The sequence below is a fragment of the Lycium ferocissimum genome, chromosome 2 (assembly GCF_029784015.1).
Source record: "Lycium ferocissimum isolate CSIRO_LF1 chromosome 2, AGI_CSIRO_Lferr_CH_V1, whole genome shotgun sequence".
Taxonomy (NCBI): Eukaryota; Viridiplantae; Streptophyta; class Magnoliopsida; order Solanales; family Solanaceae; genus Lycium; species Lycium ferocissimum.
The window spans coordinates 66722921-66741496 of NC_081343.1; the positions used below are offsets into that span (position 1 = coordinate 66722921).

General features: G+C 34.7%; 1 protein-coding gene, 1 long non-coding RNA gene and 1 other non-coding gene across 3 annotated transcripts; 2 read left to right on the forward strand and 1 right to left on the reverse strand.

Moving 5' to 3' along the window:
* Positions 1-1795: 1795 nt before the first annotated feature.
* LOC132046946 (reticulon-like protein B13) lies at positions 1796-4417 on the forward strand. The gene is made up of 5 exons (XM_059437793.1): positions 1796-2019; positions 2111-2179; positions 2740-2926; positions 3641-3852; positions 3990-4417. The coding sequence occupies exons 1-5, from the start codon at positions 1956-1958 to the stop codon at positions 4226-4228; spliced, it is 771 nt and encodes a 256-aa protein (XP_059293776.1). The 5' UTR covers positions 1796-1955; the 3' UTR covers positions 4229-4417.
* Positions 4418-4428: 11 nt separating this feature from the next.
* Positions 4429-4500, forward strand: TRNAW-CCA (transfer RNA tryptophan (anticodon CCA)). The gene has a single exon. It is a non-coding gene; the product is annotated as a tRNA-Trp (tRNA).
* Positions 4501-14344: 9844 nt separating this feature from the next.
* Positions 14345-17398, reverse strand: LOC132048338 (uncharacterized). The gene is made up of 2 exons (XR_009412950.1): positions 17101-17398; positions 14345-14499 (listed from the first exon to the last, which is right to left on the reverse strand). It is a non-coding gene; the product is annotated as an uncharacterized LOC132048338 (long non-coding RNA).
* Positions 17399-18576: the final 1178 nt, after the last annotated feature.

The following is an 18576-nucleotide window of genomic DNA, read 5'->3' on the forward strand; positions in this document are numbered from 1 at the left end:
CAGAATTTTGCCTTCAAAACTCTGCTTTAAGGCAAAGTTTTAAGGTAGAGTTTGCTAAGGCATAGTTTGCCTTGAGGCAGAGTTTGTAGGCAACCTCTGCCTAGATTTTTTTTTTTTTTTAATTTTCGCCTGAGCAGGGGTTCGAACCCGGAACCTTGAGGTTTTAGGTGAAGAGAAAAAGTTAAATACTTTCATTTTGATGGACCAAAATAAGGGCATTCCTGCGAATTACACTCGGTGGTCCAAGAACCTTAAAAGCAATTTTTAGTCTTTTCAAAATAATTTCATTTTCTAGCCATTTTTCAACTAATTCCAAAATATGTTGTATATAAATTGTATCGTTGTTGTATATGTATCACTACTGAATATGTATAGAAAATGTATCATACGTATAAAAACTGTATCATTGCTATATAGAATATGTATCACTACCGTATATGTATAGAAAAATGTATCATACGTATCGAAACTGTATCATTATCGTGTAAAATATGTATCCCTAGAGTATATGTATAGATAATATATCATTGTTGTATAATTTGTGTATAATAAATGTATAATCAACGTATAATAATATAATAATGTATACACACTAATGATACATATATTATAAACTATTTACACAGATTTACAGCGGCAATCAAGGATTATAGGACAAAAAAAGGAGACTGCCAAAAAATGAAGGAACACAGTTGCATAATTAGCATGTGAGTCTCGAAAGACCGTAAACTGGAAACTATGGCGACTCTCTTATTCCGACCGAACAACCATGGCACCATAGGGAAACTTTTCTTCAGTTACAACTCCAAATTCCTATATATAATAGACATACTGAGCAAGATGTTAATCTATCCTTCTAATTTTCGAGTTACCAAAATTTAGATTAGCATAAAAGCTAAATTTTACAGATAATTGAACAGACAAAATGTCTAACCGGAGAAAATCGAAGGAAAAAATGTGAGAATTTTCAATTATGTATGAATATCAAAGCCCTAAATTTGAACTAATGAATATTCACATGTAAGTGTATATATTGTAAAGAGATATAGAGAGATCAGGAGAATATTAGCGGATTCAGGGGTTTTTGCCATCAACTTCTTTATGTATCACCATATCGATCATTGATGCTTGGGTTCCTTCAAGTGTCCGTCCTTCGTTTCAGGGTTTGGCTATCATCGGCGATGGCTAGGAAAAAGTGAGAGGGAAAAATGGGAGAGAGAGGGTAAAGTGATATTTTAAATTTTGGCTAGAATTTGTCTTTATTTTGGGTCTAAGAGCTATTTCAGATCATTTGCTTAAAATGGAGCTTTTTTGGGCCTCTTCTTTGTGTTGGTGATCACACCATGTTTTCCCTTGTTTTTTTGGGACTATTTTAAATTTTTTATTTCTTTTATAACTTATAAAACTTTTAGAGCACGAGTAATAATTTATTTTGATTAATTTTTTTGAAAAAAATTATAATTTAAAGTAACAAATTATTATAAAGTTAAACAAAGTTCAATAGCTTGTCCGTAAAATTATTGCGTAATATCTTTAATAAATAATAGACTCAAGTCAAATATTATCCAGAATGTTAACCTTTCAAAGGTTATATTTATATCTATCTTTAAAAATAAAGATAGAATCTAAATAATATTTTTAGAAAGAGCATTTGCCTAAATGAGATTTTCATTTTTGGACAATTAGTTTAGCGCATTGAGGTAACGATCATTGCTTCGTGGCGCGACCCAGCATGACCTCCACGTTTCGTTCACTTGAGCGCCATGTGTTTATCTCAAATGACTTTCTCAATTCTTTGACTCTCTCTGCCTTCCTTCACATTTCTCCTCACCGTCTCATCACCCTTTTCTTGAACACACACAATTCCTATCTCAAATTCCTCCTACAGAGTACACAATTGTTCCCTTCATAACCCCCCTTTTGTCCATCATTTTGCTTTGTTTGCAGCCTTCAATATGCAGAGTACTTCAACAGATTCTCCGCCACCTTCACCGACTCATGAACTTGACAATAATTCAGGTTTCTCCGTAACTCTTTAAGAGGCCCCCGTGAAATATATATACGCTTTTTGAAGTGCCTTTTTGTCTTATAATGTTTGCTTTATTTGCAGAACCTATCCTGCAGACTTCAACAGACTCTCCAACACCTTCACCAACTTCTGATGTTGGCAACAGTACAGGTTTAATCCAAGAGTTTATGCTTTCGGCACTAATACTAGTGTAGTTTTTTTTTTTTTTTTTTTTTTAAACACATTCAGGCTATAATAATGTGATTTCAAGTATATCTCTATGTTAAGCTCTAATCCATAGCCGGATAAAAACGATGACAATGGTAATAATTAACCTGATGGAAATGATAACTAACATATAGCCATAGGTTGAATTATATTTAAACTATATTATAAAATAACATATAGCCATAGGTTGAATTATATTTAAACTATATTATCATTTTATATAGCTTAATCCCTAATCAAAGCGGATCCAGAATTTGAACTTCATGAGTTATGAATTCTAGGACAACGGCCTCAAGTGTTAGTAATTGGATTTTGGATTTAATAGTTGTACATGTTTAGCACGCGGTTTGGGCCAAATTAAAGCTGCCATGTGTTAGAGCCTATCTTTGCCCCTGATCCTATTTAATCCATTAGTCCTTCACAGCCCTCTTGGCTTCTCCCTTCTTCGATCACCTCGGCTGGTGCAATTACAGTTGCTAATGCGAAGGTTTTACATTTTTCAGGTATAGTCAGAGATGTAATTTTATGGAAGAGGAAGAGTTATAGCGTTGGGGCACTATTAGCAGCTACAGTGATATGGTTGGCACTTGAAGTCTATGGATTGACGTTTGTAACGCTGGGTTCTTGGATCGCCATGTTCGCGATTGCTTTCATCTTTTTTTGGGGGAACATACATATGCTTCTGGGAAAGTAAGCAACTGCGCCAAAGTTTTTGTTTTGCATTTCCTTCATGTCATTTTGGTGTTATGTTTTATCAATTTCACGTATTACAGAATTAGTTTTTGTAATGCTACTTAAAATTTACTGCACTTTACGCGCCTTATAACAGTACTCTACATCTCTGTCAGAGCCAAACCTGGAATTAGTTCACTGTTGCATAGCTAGTTGTGTATTCTAGTTTGGCAGTTGTTAGCCTTGTTTCTTTTGATTTTCCTTGTATGTTGAGTCTGTTTTTGTTGACTTAAGATAGCCAGCTGAATCCCAAGTCAGGTTATGGTCCTTCATCCTTGTACTGCTTTATTGGTGATTAATGAAAATGTTAGTTACCAAAAAAAAAAAAAAAAAAAAAAAAAAAAAAGGACAATTCTTTAAAACAACAGAAGACAAATACAGTAATTATCTTTACCATATTGAAAATATTGGACTTTATCCAATAGATAATGAAATCCCAGACCTTTTCCGCTGTAGAGATTAAATTTAAACTTAAAATATAAGTGTAGTTTTCTGATTTGTATGTTATCTTTTTTGTTATCAGCCGGTCACTTAGTCGCTGTGAAATTAAATTTAGCATTTGGCTCTTACCTCCGTTAGTTGTTTCTGTAAGGATTGACACGAAGTGTGTTTTTTCCTCTTTTGATCCCTATTGAGAAGCAGCTAATAGTACTGCGGTGATTATTTTTGCAGAGAGCCCCTGGACATGTCAAGGATGTACATAAGCGATGAATCAGCTCTAGAAGCAGGCACCAAACTTCGTGAATGGGTTGAAAAAAGCGCAAGGCTTTTGTTCAGCGTGAGTGCTGAGAGAGAGTGGTTCGTTTTTGCCGGAACTGTAGCTTCTTTGGGCTTACTTTCGGTTTTGGCCAGCCACTTTGATTTACTTACGCTTCTCTACATTGGTAATTACTACTATTAACTTAATTAAGCCTCTCTACATGGTAATTACTAGTACATACTTAATTAATCAGTCTTGTACTAATTTACCTATGTTCCAATATATTAATTGTGTGTTTAAGGAGTATATATGGTAATGCAGGAGTTCTGGTGGAGCTGACTTTACCAGTGGCATATGTGAGATATGAAGATAGGATTAAGGAGTTGGGGCAGCGACTAAGGGGCCGATCTCACACATATTACAGCGCCGTGACGGAGAGATGTCACACATATTACAGCACCGTGGCAGAGAGATGTCGCACATACTACAACATCATGGCGGAGAGGGCGAAGAAAATGAAGAGCAACCTGCAGGAGAAGAAAATGAAAAAAACCGAGTAGTAAGTAATTTGGGTTTCTTTTCACTTGACCATTAGTAATAAATTGGTGTGGAGTTTTATAAAATGTACCGAAAAATGGGATGGAGTAGTCTGTTTACTCCTGCTGTAATTAGATATCTCTGCTTGAGGAAATATACTAAAGCATATGTGATAAACGTTAGTTGTATAACTTTTAACTTATGGATTGATTGTTTACATCCTGGATCCGTGGCGCAATGGTAGCGCGTCTGACTCCAGATCAGAAGGTTGCGTGTTCGATTCACGTCAGGTTCAATTTCATTCCCTTTAGGTTTTCGATTCTTGAGATATGGCAGGTTGGTTGTCATACCCTATGGTTCAACTAACCTAGAGGAAGGTATTTGGCATCCTATAAGTTCCATTAATAATGATTAATCCGACCGGACTTGTAATTAATTATAATGATCTTATAAAAAGTAAGACTTGCACAATATAATAATTTGTATGAAAAAAGACTTCAAGCATTATTGAAGGTGAATTTGGGAGATGTAATACTTTTGACTTAAGCAATAAGTTTAGCGAATTTGAAACTTAGATAAAATTATATTACTATGTCAATGCCAACCAAAATCTGATTTTATTATAAATATGATACAAAGGACATGAGTTTTTTTTGACTTTATTTGACTATATTAGACTAAAAGTATGCATAGTTGAATAAATCTTAGATAATGCTTATAAAGTGTGCTTGGATTAGTATTTATATGTTAGTGACGCCTTGAAAGTCTTTAATATAGTGTCACAAAGCATGGTTCTTTGGTTCAAAATACGTAAATCATACTACTTTGAAAATCCATTGTTCTAAAATAGATAAATATTGCGAGTATTGTAAATAACTTAGTATAAAGAGAAGAAAGATGAAATTTATGGAATTGATTATTTGTTTCTCTTCTAGACTAACCACCCCTTATACTAACACTAATCCACTAATTCTACCAAGGTTCATTCTAACTAAGAAAACCAAAATAAATAAAAATATTAGTTGCACAATACAAGTTAAACACACAAAGTAAATAAGAGGGGAGAAAAATATAATTAATGGGCTCAGCCCATTATATAACCGCTGCTGCGCCCTTAGCTTTTGGGCTTTGGCCCAGAAAATTTCCTTTCTCTATTTTGTTGTTGCGGACTGAATGGACAGAGGGGGAAAGCGATATTTCGTTGGGCATCGGCCCAACATCGAATGCGGAAGATGACGTGTCCCTCGGACTCGTGTGCGGGATGGCCATGCACAAAATGAAAAGGAAGAGCATTAGTGATCTATTAATATTAATATTATTAAAGGTTGTCTCAAATCAGTTCATATACACGCCTATTAGTGCACTTTTAAATATGGAATCAAACAAAACTTAAATCGGATATTTCATTATAGAATTATACACCAAGACGCAAACAACCAGCTCATAGCATATTTTAAAGCACTGGACACACACTGCCGGTATTTAAAAAACAGAAAAGGCCATAGCACCAGGGGACAATATACAGGTACGCAGACATGAAGTTCATATTGTGGGAGACTTTAACGACACAAAACATTAATAACAAATCAGTCACACAACTCCTCCGAAAAAGGACAAAGGCAAGCAGTAACAGTAGCTGTAAGCAAGACATAATGAAAAAATGTGCAGTTATTAAAGACAAGCGAGGACAAACCCGACAATGGTCATCTCAAAGCCACAGCAAGAGCAGGTCACTTGGAGTAGTAAAGGAAAGTGTAGATAATAGATATATGTCATCAAAGAACAAACATGGTGGGTAAATGTGCATCTTAAACTCAAATGACAGGTTCAATTCGAAGGACAACATCTCGTATTCAACAAATGGTAATCAACCACCATCAGTTGAGTCGACTATAACTAGACCTAGGCAGATATGTCAAGTATGCACACTAAATAACAGAGCAGAGGAAACAGGCAAGTAGTTTGAAGCACATGGTGCAGGGCCTTGACAGCATGGCATAAGGCAAACTAAGAGGAAAACAACATTTTAACACTCGGAGATAATAGCAGGGTAAGGCATGTATAGGTGCAAACGATTCGATAGAAACTCGGCAAAATAGTGAAGTGGGATTATTTCTTTGTTTGATCGGGTAAGTGAATGGTAATGCACGGTAAGCCTTAAGACAACACAAAAGGGAGACAACCCATGGTACATGATGACTGCTATGATTGGACCTTAGATAAACCACAGATGGGCACAGATTTTGGTTTTGCAGATATTCGTGAATGACAAATATACACAGGCTGAACCAGCAGTTAATTATCAAAGGAGGGAAAATCAGGCAACATGATAGGATAGCCAAGTGACACCACTTATCAGGCAGATTCAAGGACTTAATGTCATGCTACCTAGACCTCGAAGGAACATGACCTGTTCCCATGCCACGCAGGGCTTAACAACCCTTACCAAATCAAGCGATCACCACAGAAAGGCAAACACACAGCCGCTTGAGCATGTTCACTAAACTAAACAGAATTTAAACAGCAAACACATAAGTGAGCTAATCTCCAGATGAACACGCTGATAACAAGATAACCGAGCACAAAATGCCTAGAATGCAGAAAATAAAAAAAAAACGCAAAAACAAGGTATTACATAAAGAGAATAATAATGGAATTGAAATGGAGATATTAAGAAACTGAATCGGAACAGAACTGGGACTTAAACAAACTACTAAAACAGAATGAAGATAAACAAGACAGATAATGCAAGGTGAGAAAATTACATAATGAACTAAAACATTTCAAGTTCACAAACGAAGAATCATGAACACACATAAAAATAACGAATCGGACTAAAAAAAGAGGAAGAGAGAGGGATTGCACCGACCCTTTTCAAGCGCAGTGAACTGGGTGTAGGATCCTCGGACTCTAACCACTTCAAGCTCGCATTCAAACAAAGTGACACAATTGAAATTGAATGGATTTCCTCTAGCCGGATGTGGGCAGAGATCTAAAGTGAAAATGACTTTGAAAACTATATGTTAGGAATGAACTAACATGCACTGATAGGTTTTTCAAGTTTTGAAAATGGAGTCGGCGGAAAAAGAGAACCTCAACCCGGAAAATCTTCTATGAGAAAATGTTAAAGAACCAAATAGTATGAAATTTTTAGAGTATGATACAGACCCGAAAAAAAAAAATCCCCCCCTCACATGGGTAATGAAACGAATATTTATAGTAGGATGTTTTAGGGTTTCCTTTCCTTGACTCAGATTCTGGAGCGGGAATCTTTATTTTGTAATGTAGCCGTTTGAATTTTGAACCAAAGCTGTTTTACTCTAAACATCGATTTCTCAGATCTGGAGAATCAAAGGCCAAAAAGTCTCTCAACTTCTTCGTGTTTGACCGAATATTTTTGACAGAGAAGCATCAAGAGATGCTAGAAAGAGACGATTTTTACACGGAAATGGAAAGGCAAAATCTGTGAGGGTGAAAGGGGGTTGTATCGTAGCTAAAAATGGAGGAGAGAGGAAGGAGAGATTTGCACGAAAACGGAATGGCACAGATCTGCCATTGTTGACAGATTTTTGTTTCTTAGTTAGCAGAGGGAAGAGAGAGAGCACGGAGACGAGAGAGGAGAGAGAGTAGAGAGAGAGAGAGAGGGGCGGCTGAAGAGGGGAAAAGAGAAAGGGATTAGGTTTAAGTTTTAGGATTGGGCCGGGTCGGGTAATTAGATAGTGGACCCCTACGAAAATTGGGCTGGTCTTGTTAATTAAAGTATGGGCTGATTTATTTAAACGGATAGTGGGCTGATTAGGGCTATTAATTTAATAACTAGTACAAGATATGTTATGTAAAGTCAAATAGTAATTAGTGTGTATAAAGTAAAATTAATAAAGTATAATTAATTTAACGAGCACAAAATCCGAAAATGAAACGATGACGAATCATTTAAAATTTTGTGATAAAGTAATGAAAGTAATGTTGATAGAAAATAGTGAATGAAAGTAATGATATTAATAGCAGCAAAAATAGTAGCGAAAATAAAATATTTAGATTTAATTAATTTAAAAACCCAAGGAAATAAATTGGAATAGAGGAGGGACGAAATTGGGTATCAACATTGGTGCCATGAAAAATTTAAGTAAATTAAAGCTGATTTACTTGTTCATGTAAGAATGCTTATTTAATTTTTTTGATAACTAATAGTTAGTCTAAAATTGTTAAAAGCATCTTGTAAGTATCACTTACAAAAATTTCGAGATGATAACCGTTATTATTTTTGAGCGGACCGGAAAGTTCTTTCTGTAATTAGCAAAACTCTTGAGTTATGTGAATAATTGATTTAGAGGCAGAGTATTCTTGCTACAATTGTTATTTACATTATGAATAAAAACATGTACCTAAATAATTTTTTTGTTATGGATTTCTTTGTTCTGCATTTTTTTGTTCTTGTAATTTGCCGATTTAATGAGATTAATTCGATACAATTGGCGGGCGATGAAGATGATGAGCGGTCTAAGGAAGATGAAGAATAGGGAAGGTTATTGGCAATTCATTTAGGAGTAGTTTACCTAATAAGGGAAGGTTATTGGCAATTCATTCAGGAGTAGTTTACCTAATAAGAACGTGTCACGTAACAAATGAAATTTTAAATTATATTTTTAGGGCCTTACAATAAGGACAATTTAGGGTCAAGAAGTTGACATCGAGGACATTTTAGAGCGAATAGGTAATAGAGGACATTTTTGTACCAAATTCGATAATTTAAGGACATTTTAGGTCTTTTTCCGTTTATGTAATTACTATAAGTCTATAATTAATAGGAGTTTAGGACACATTTTTTGGCCCTCCAGTACTTTATTGTCCAGTAATGCTCGATGCATTATTACTAGATGCATGACACGCGGACAATTGAAGATCAAAAGTGTAGAATCAATGCCTCACACAAGTATGACTTGACATGCGTCACACATAGTAAAAATTTTGATTTTGTTTTGTTATTTATTTATTTATTTTATTCATTAGGTAGCCTTTAAAAGATACTTAACAGAGGCATAATCTCTCAATTTCACAAGAACTAACGTCATCATAGCATATGCCAGTAAACATTCCAATAGAAAAAGTTAGGAAAATCCATTGAGTCGATTTTTTTAGTAGTTTCTGGTGAAAACTCAGATATGCAATACGAAAAAAGAGGAAATAAGGTCTGGCTATTTTGAATCTGAACAAAGTGAGGTGAATTAAGTTTTTGTTTTTGGTTGCTCTTCTTCTGTTGGTGATGGCAAGGAACTGAAGGAGTGTGTCAAGGATGAGAAAAGAAGGTTTAAGAAATGACCTTTTTGAACTGCTTGCGCAAAGATCTTGGGAGCTAGGTGTGACTTAAAGGAAATAAGTAAAGAAGTTTAATGATATATCTAGGAGTCCCTCGTGAATTCTTGGTGAAAACCCAGAGACATGCTGCATAACATATTCTTTTTGTTAATTTTATTGAAGTTCTATAAAGGTAATAAAAAATTAAATAAAAGACAAGTGATCAACAAATGATTCTACACTGTTGATCTTCAATTGTCCGCGTTTCCATCCCACAATTTCCTTTGTCCAAAAAGCATGATATACTCTCTTTCAAAAAGAGTATCCACTTAGTTATTTGCACGTCACTTAAGAAAATACTAACTTCTAGAAAAATAAAGTAATTTGACTAAATTATCCCTAATTAAATAGATATTGAGATTTGGCCACTCAACACTTAATAAGGACAAACTTAAAAAATGAGGTTAACTTTTTTTTTAATTTGCTAAGTGGACACTCTTTTTAAATAAAATTAAAGACTAAGTAGACATTATTTTTTAACCGAAGGGAAAAGTAAACTTGTTTGAGAGTTTGATTGTGATTCCCTAGACACCGTATTGCTTTTTTGTATATGTATTTTCTTCATTAATATAAACAAGCTTTTCACTCGCTCTCTTTTGAGTTCTCTTATTGCTCATTGTAATCATGACATCGGTATGCTACAGTAATCTAATCTAGCATGATATGGGGAGGCTTCCTGTTGGCGGATCGTAATTATTCGGACATCTATTGCTTAGCTTTATGTCACCCCTCGAAGATATTTAGGAATGCTTCTCGTGGTATAAACCTGTTAACCGGCTTGAACCGGATTGGACCGGTAACCGATTAACAAACCGGCCGATTTTCGATAAAAAAATCAGAACCGGCCACCGATTCCGGTTTATCGGTTAAAAACCCGAAATCGGAACCGATCCGGTTCAAACACGTCCAAAACCTCTTTTTTTTTTTTTTGTATAGTATATATATATTATAGTATTTATTAATATATTGTAGGTATATTTACATATGTTATATAAGTTTATAAGTAAAGTTTATATATTTATCGACTAACGAACAAATGATCGTATATACAAAGATATACGTGTACATATACCTAAAATATAGTAAGAGAATATACTTATAATATCAATATACTTAGGTTATATAACTTATATATATGTTTAAGTATAGTATATATACTTATAACTTATATATTATAACTTAAGTTATTTATAGCTTAATTTTTTTCTAAGTTTATAAATTCGTATATATATATATATATATATATATATATATATATATATATATATATATATATTATACTACATATACCTAAAATATAGTAAGAATATACTTATATATATCAATATACTTAGGTTATATAACTTATTTATATATATATATATAAATATTATAAGCATATTCTTAGTATATTTTAGTTATTTTTCAAGTATATAACTTTCTAGTTTTTAATTTAAGTAGATGTATATTATAAGTATATTCTTACTATATTTTAGGTATATTCCTAACTTAATATAAGTAAAAATATGAACACAAGTAAATAGAAGAAAGCTCAATGAGCCATATATTTTATTCATTCTTGGATAACATTTATTTGCAAGTTGTAGTTTTTTTAACTTGTAAATAATACATGAGTTGCAAAGAAATAGTAGAATAATAAAATCACCAATTCTCAATCATTTGGTTAATTTCCCTATATCATATTCGCCATGGAGATATCTTCAAAGTCTTCCATTTGGTCCGGTCCACTTGCTATCAAATCTTCAATCTCTTCCTCTTCGCCTTCCTCCGCTTCTAAGTTTTGGTTGCGTCGCTCCGATCTAATCTAATCGCGAATGCACACTAGTACTTGCAAGCTAAAGCCGGATAATGAGTGTCTATGGCCTCCAATTTATTGTCTTCCTTGGCTAAATGCACTCTCTGAAGCCACAGTTGATACTTGAACCGTAAGGATATCTCGAGCCATTCTTGAGAGTATTAGATGACTTGCCTTGTATTTTTTCCACCATGCTAAGACGTCCAACTTATCTAGTTCCTTGATATTCATATTTGGCTGCATCAAATAAAAGTTATATTCATCAAAGTTTGCACTACAAGAAGGAGTTCTTGTGAATGTAAAACTTTTAAATGCGACAAACCGACAAGCCCTTTTTGCTACTTTGAGAAGTAGTAAGGCGTGGAGCAACGGGTGTAGCATGTTCTTCCAAATTAGAATAATGAGTAAAAACTTTTCTAAACTCATCATCAATAGCGAGTTCGGCTTCAGCTAAAGATGATTGAACTTCCTCTTCAATTTCTAAAAATGTATAAATTTGAGCAACCACTGCTTTAGTATAAGACACTTTTAAACAAGGATTTAAAAGAGAACCCAACATAAATAAAGTTGGGATGGGAAAAAAATACTTCTTAAATTTGATTATCATATCCAAAATAGCCGCTTGATAACCGGCTTTATATTTATATTCTTGTAAAACTCTAGCTATTTCCGCTAAGTAGGCTAAAATTTCGATTACCGTGGGATAGAATTGTTTAGAAAAACCAAGAGTTGCATTATAAAAAATTTCTTAGAGTTCAACACATTCCTTAACATCTTCCCAATGCGTAAAATTTAACCAATCATCATTATTAATATTATATTTGTTGTGAACTTGTTGTATGGGAATCCTATACTCATATGCTTGTTTAAAGATAATGTAAGTGTAGTTCCACCCAATCTCAATTTGTACTTGAATTTTCCACACAAGCATTCTTAAAATCTCTAAGTCTTCCCCTATTAACATTACAAAAAAGAAACGCAACCGCATCTCTAACTTTTTGAATAGAATCGTCAAAACACACAAGACCATCTTTAACAATTAAATTTAAAATGTGACAACTACATCTCACATGAAAAATATTTTTTAGCGGAGGGTTTAATTCTCTTTTTAAAAGACCAATCGCCTTTGTATTATTAGAAGCATTATCTAAAGCAATACAAAGTGTTTTTCTATAAATGTTAAAAAATCTCATAATAGTAGACATTGAATCCGCTAAAAAATTTTCATCGTGACGACCTTTTCCTTCATCATATAAAAAAGCTATAATTCTTTTTTGAATAGCCCAATTGTCATCAACCCAATGACATGTAATAGCAAAAAAAATCTAATTTGTTAAGACTAAGACCCAAATCGGTAAGAGAAACATTACAATTTAAAGAATTAAATACATGGCGCAAATAAAATCTATATTTTTTTATACAAATCTATAACATCCGCTTTACAAGTACTTCCAGGAATACCCTCAAATAATGGATTATAACAACGTTGAATGTAAGTAACAAACCCCAAACCCGAAGGAAAGGAAAATGGTAAACAATCATAAGCTACCATTTTAGCTATTTCTACACGCTCTTTTTTCTTGTCATACTTAAAAATTTTACCGGTTCGTGGGTCTATCGTCATTTGAATACCCCCCACATTTGAAACCGTTTGCTCTCCCCCAAACATTCATATGTTTCTTTCTCTATATGACCATTTAGTGTACCCGTTCCACCATCCTTACTAGTTTCTTGCCTAAAAGCAAATACTTGTCCACATAAGATACATTTAGCTGTATGGCTTTCCTTATCCTTAGTCATAAATTTTCAAATTTTAGCGGTTGGCTTACGAGTTCTAGGCGGTTTGTCTTGTGTATGTGATTGTGCAGGACATGTATCTCCTATGAGATTTTCGGGGGCTTGTGTTTTATCATCATCGTCATCAATTTCATTAAAAGTGTCGGTATAGTGTTGTTGCATTGCCTCATGACCTAAAAGTGAATTATTTCCACCAACATCAATACCTAAATTAGGTGTTTCTTCCACAAAATGTTTCTCATTAAGCCCACCCCTAACAATACCACTACTACCGGCACCACGTCTAAATCTCTTGGCCATTATTAAACAGAATTAATTTAAATCACACTCAAATAAACCACAAGAAAATAAATTACAACAAATTAAATTGCTAGAATTAAATTGCGAAAAATAAAGATAGAGTTGGAACGAAGGTACCAAATTGCGGACTAATTTCCAACAAAGTGAAGGCGGCTAGAATTGCAAATCCACCAAAGCTACTTCGGATTGTTGCAAAATCACCAACTCCACCAACAATATTATGATTGCAAAATTAATAATTGAAACTCTAGTAAGACTTTATAATATTTATTTGAGAGAAATTTAAAGTGGCTAATTGTTGCAAAGTAACTATAATTGAGAGATTGAGATTTGAGAGAAAGAGAAGAGTGAATTGGTGTGGATTAAAATGGAAATGGAGAGGAGTTTATATAGGGGTGGGGGATGGGTTAAAGTGTTAAAAAAAAAAAAGTTTGGGGGGTTGAGGGGGGGTAAAAATTGGGTTTGGGACCGTTTGGCAACGGCCATTTTTGCAAATGGACCGTTGCCCAACGGTCCAACAGTTCAGCCCAACGGCTCTATTTAAAAAAAAAATAAAAATAAAAAAATAATTTAGTTTCACCGGTTTAACCGGTCCAGTTCCGATTTTCAGGTTCCAAAAAAATTGAAACCGGACCGATAGTAAATATACGGTTAACCGGTTCAACCGGTTCCGGTTCCGGTTACCGGTTACCGGTTTAACCGGTTAACCCGAACCGGTTGACGGGTTTATCGTGGTAGTTTTTTTTTTGACAGAACATAAATATTCATTAATATTAAACAGTCGTTACATAGGACGAGATAACACTAAGATTACCTAACTTAGCTAGAACATTACAAGCATTAGAAGACACTTTTTGCTAGTACAGTGTCCTTAATTGTTTATCTACTAACATATTATACGCTAAAGGTTGATATAGAGTGAGCAAAACAAGAAGCTGATTTGGTGTTGCTTTCTTCATTCCTTCTTGTCCCAAAAGATGTGCAATTTAGTTGGTTTCCCCAAAGGTGTGGCAGACCACTGGATTACCCAGTTCCCTCATCCAGAACCTGCATTCAGAACAAATATTAGCAAATAAGAGAGTCGGAGTGTTAAGCAAAGTGATGACTTCGGTCGAGTCAGTTTCAATCTCCAGCATCAGGTATTTGTGATGATAAGCATATTTGAGTCCCTGAAGATAAACTTTGAGTTCCATATGGTATGGTTTATAGCTGAGGTTGCTCCATAAAAACCTAATATCCAGTTACTTTTATGATCGCGAATGATTCCTCCAATGCCTCATGTCTTAGAAGAAACATTAAAAGCACCATCTCTGTTAAGTTTTAAAGGACCTATGGAAGGTGGAAACAATTTAATATGGATAATGTTTGTAGAAGTATTACGGGTAGGGGAGTTGGTGGTGTAGGTAAATTCAATCACTGCACTTCAACCAGTTCGGTGGGTAGGTATGAGGATTTATTGTTGAAGGAGTTATTGTTACGATTAAGCCAAAGATGCCAAAGGGCAAAAGGACAAAAGACATCCCATTGGAGAAGATGGTTCTGAAGATTGGGGTTTAAATCTTTCAGTAAGATCAGCCAATGGTTGTTTGCATTGAGATTTTGCCAATTGATCCCATAGTTATTCCAGAAAGTAGTAGCAATGGGGCATTCTAAAAAGATGTGTTTAGTATTCTCAATCTGATGACAGATAGTGCAAAGATTATTAGTGGATATGGATAACCTATGGACGTAGCTTTTGGTTGGGAGTCTATCATGAAGACATTGCCATAGGAAGAACTTAATCTTGTTGAGAGTATGATGGTGCTAGATTCAAAGGAAATCAACAATCATAGGAGTGGGAGGATTGATATGCTGATACACAGAGGAGATAGAAAAGATTCCACTAGAGTTTAGAGCCCAAATGGGAGTGTCTTGGCCTATAGTGTCATCAGGGATGTAGGTGCCATTTAATTTTCTTGAATCTCAGTAGGGAAAGCAAAAGACATTTTATCCCAATTCCAACCGGTGTCAGTCCTATATCAGTTATAGTGCGATTAAGATCGGTGTGGTGGAGAGGCCTTGGATTAGGGATCGAAGGGCTGTGGAGGGTTCGATCCAGGAAGAGTACCAGAAGCTCACATATTCCATTACCTATTGACCATCTAAAATTATTTTTCCAATAGCAGTTGGCAGCGGATGTACGAGTGTTATATGGATTTATTAAGCAGGAGAACCAGATATCAGTAGGATTAGTAAAGAGTCGCCAAGCCAGGCTAGTGAGAATGGCAAGGTTTTTATGGCGAGCTTGAGTGATTCCTAGGCCTCATTCTTTAGTAGGTTTCGTTATAGACGACCAGTTCAAGTAATGGAACTTTTTTTTTCTAATGGAAGTGGTACCCCAAAGGAAATCTCTTTGAACCTTATCAATTCGCTTAGGAGTCTTTTGGGGGAGGAAAAGTATTGCATGGGATAGGAAGAAATAGCATTAAGAGTGGCTTTTGTAAGGTTTATCTTACCAGTAGAGGAGACGAAGTTAACTTTCCAACTGGTAAGCTTTTTACGCATATTGTCATTAATATAAGTAAAGTCTCTGGGTTTAGGTTTGTGAGAGAGGGTTGAAAGACCCAAGTACTCACCAAAATGTGAAGCTGAAGCAATTTGAAGGTGTTGAACCGTATAAACAATGAAGTTGGGTGAACATCTGGGGGAAAAATAATTTTGGATTTAGCCTTGTTTATGGTCTGGCCAGACAGGCCACAAAAAGTATTAAGGCAAGTGGAAATGGTGTCAATAGTGTTAGTGTTGGCTTTAGCCATAAGAGTTAGATTGTCAGCGCAGAAAAGATGGGAAAAGGAAGGGCCCTTGGAATTAATTTGTAAAGGGTACCAAAGATTAATATCAGCTAGGTGATTTATATAAGTTGATAAGAGCTCCATGCTTAAAATGATAATGTAGGGGGACATTGGATCCCCTTGACTGATTCCTCTTGAAGGGGTTAAAGTCGGTTTTAATACCATTCACTAAAAAAATAGAACTAGAGGAGGAAGAGATACAGTGCATTATTAATTTGATAATTTTAGGGGGAAATTTGAAGAAAATAAGGGCATGAAGGATAAAAGACCATTCTAATTTATCGAAAGCTTTTTCTACATCAATTTTTATAATAAGATTATCCGTTCTAGAGCGAGAGCTTTTAAGATAATTCATAACATGTAGAATCCACAATTCTTTTCTATTCAAATTGAAACTGTTAGCCAATATCCTTTTTTCCTTGTTTCTTTGTAGAAAGCAAAACGTTTTTTAATTCATAGAGGATTAGAGTTGATTAGAATCACTACTACAAATTTGGTATAGTTAGCCGTCTCCAGTGGTGTTGACACTCTAAAATTCGAAGTGTGACAAAAATCTTGGTTGATTTGAAAGTGTAGTACAATTTAACAAACGGAAAAGCCATAAATACCCTCCTTCCATCTTCGTGCCTAAAAATACCCTTGCCGCTTATTTTTACCAAATATACCCTCAAACTAACAAGTCAAATTTAACTCTTTTTAAAAAAGCGCGACATTTTATACTGATCACAAATTTTAATTTAATCATAAAACCCACCTAATTTTTAAGACCCAAACCCATTAATCCGCTTTAAAGTAAATGATACAAGAAACCATTTACCTGATTCTGAAAGAGAAGCTCTTATCTGTGTGTATATTGGCGCCGACATTGTTGGTGCTGTGTGCCGTCGCTGATGGTGGTGCTATGTACTTGGTAGGGCGGAGGAGGTATAGTGGTTGCTATATGTGATTCATAGTGCTTTTCTGGTACTCCGAAGCTTTCGAACACCATTCTGTCCACCAACTGCTCTAGTTCGCTCATTATTTGAACCAACATTTCCCATGGCTTCCCAAACTCGGCCTGCTGATTGTATCATTTACTTTAAAACGGGTCAATGGGTTTGGATTTTAAAAATTGGGTGGATTTTAGTTATTAAAATTAAAATGTGATTAATTACAATGTCTGCGCGCTTTTTAAAAGTTAAATTTGGCCGTTTGAGTGGTGTATTTGAGTTAAAAATAAATTTTAAGGGTATTTTTAAAGCTAAAAGGGAATAAAAAGCGATATTTTTAATCTAAAGATGGAAGGCTTAATATTTATGAGCAAAGGATATTTACAAGTCTTTTCCGTTTACCAAACTTGATATCACTAGGTAACCTAGGAAACGATAGAAGGAAACCTATTTATTATTGTCCCGTGATATTTTCTATCCCTTATGAGTTGTTTGGTGTGCAATATCTCGGAATTATAATCCAACATATGTAAATAATGCAAAATATGATATAAAATTTATATAAATTTTAGCTAATTCCAACAATAAAAAAACGTTATAAATGTAATTTTAAATTTTATATTGAAACTAATATGACATCTTAGTCCTGGTAACCGAAAGGCAGAAAAGGACATAAATGGTCCCTTAACTATGAGGAGGCTCAAAATAGTCCCTTAACTATGCACTGAGGGTTTTGGTCCTTTAAGTTTGTCACAAGTTAACAAAATGATCCCTTAACTATGGGTCGTGATATTTGTGGTAGCGAGGCAGAACTCGGAAGGCCGCCAAGGTTGTGTCCTTCCAAGCGGATGAGGTCGGCTCGGTGACCGAGGGCTTGCGTGGAGGCGGCATTGCGACCACGAGCTTGGACGTCACTTCATGAGGGTTGGTTAAAAATAGTCCCTTAAGTATGCACTTAACAGTTTTGGTCCTTTAAGTTCACCAAAAATTAACATTTTTAGTCTCCGACAAAATATTAATCGAACTTTATTTATTAGATTTGACGAGAACTATAGATTTTTTTTTTTTTTAGCTAGAACTCATATTTAGTAGGTACACATTATTAAAGAAAAGGTTAAATACCTCGGTAGACAATATCGACGGATGTGTCATTTATTATAGAAAAAATCTACAGACTTGATAATGTCGAAAATGTTGTTCGAACACAAAGACCGACGGACTCTATCGATTAAAATCGAAGGAGTCCATCGGCTAAGTAAAATATACCAGACTTTAGAAATAAATTAGAAATAGCATAAACTACAAAAATTGTCACTACCAAAAATAAGCGAAAAAATGATGGACGAAACCGATGGATAAAATCG

What these genes read in the sequence shown, in the direction of transcription:
- LOC132046946 (XM_059437793.1), top strand. Translation starts at nt 1,956, where the DNA reads ATGCAGAGTACTTCAACAGATTCTCCGCCACCTTCACCGACTCATGAA. An exon ending in TGAACTTGACAATAATTCAG is followed by an intron (nt 2,020 to 2,110) that starts GTTTCTCCGTAA and finishes CTTTATTTGCAG; the next exon opens with AACCTATCCTGCAGACTTCA. An exon ending in TGATGTTGGCAACAGTACAG is followed by an intron (nt 2,180 to 2,739) that starts GTTTAATCCAAG and finishes TACATTTTTCAG; the next exon opens with GTATAGTCAGAGATGTAATT.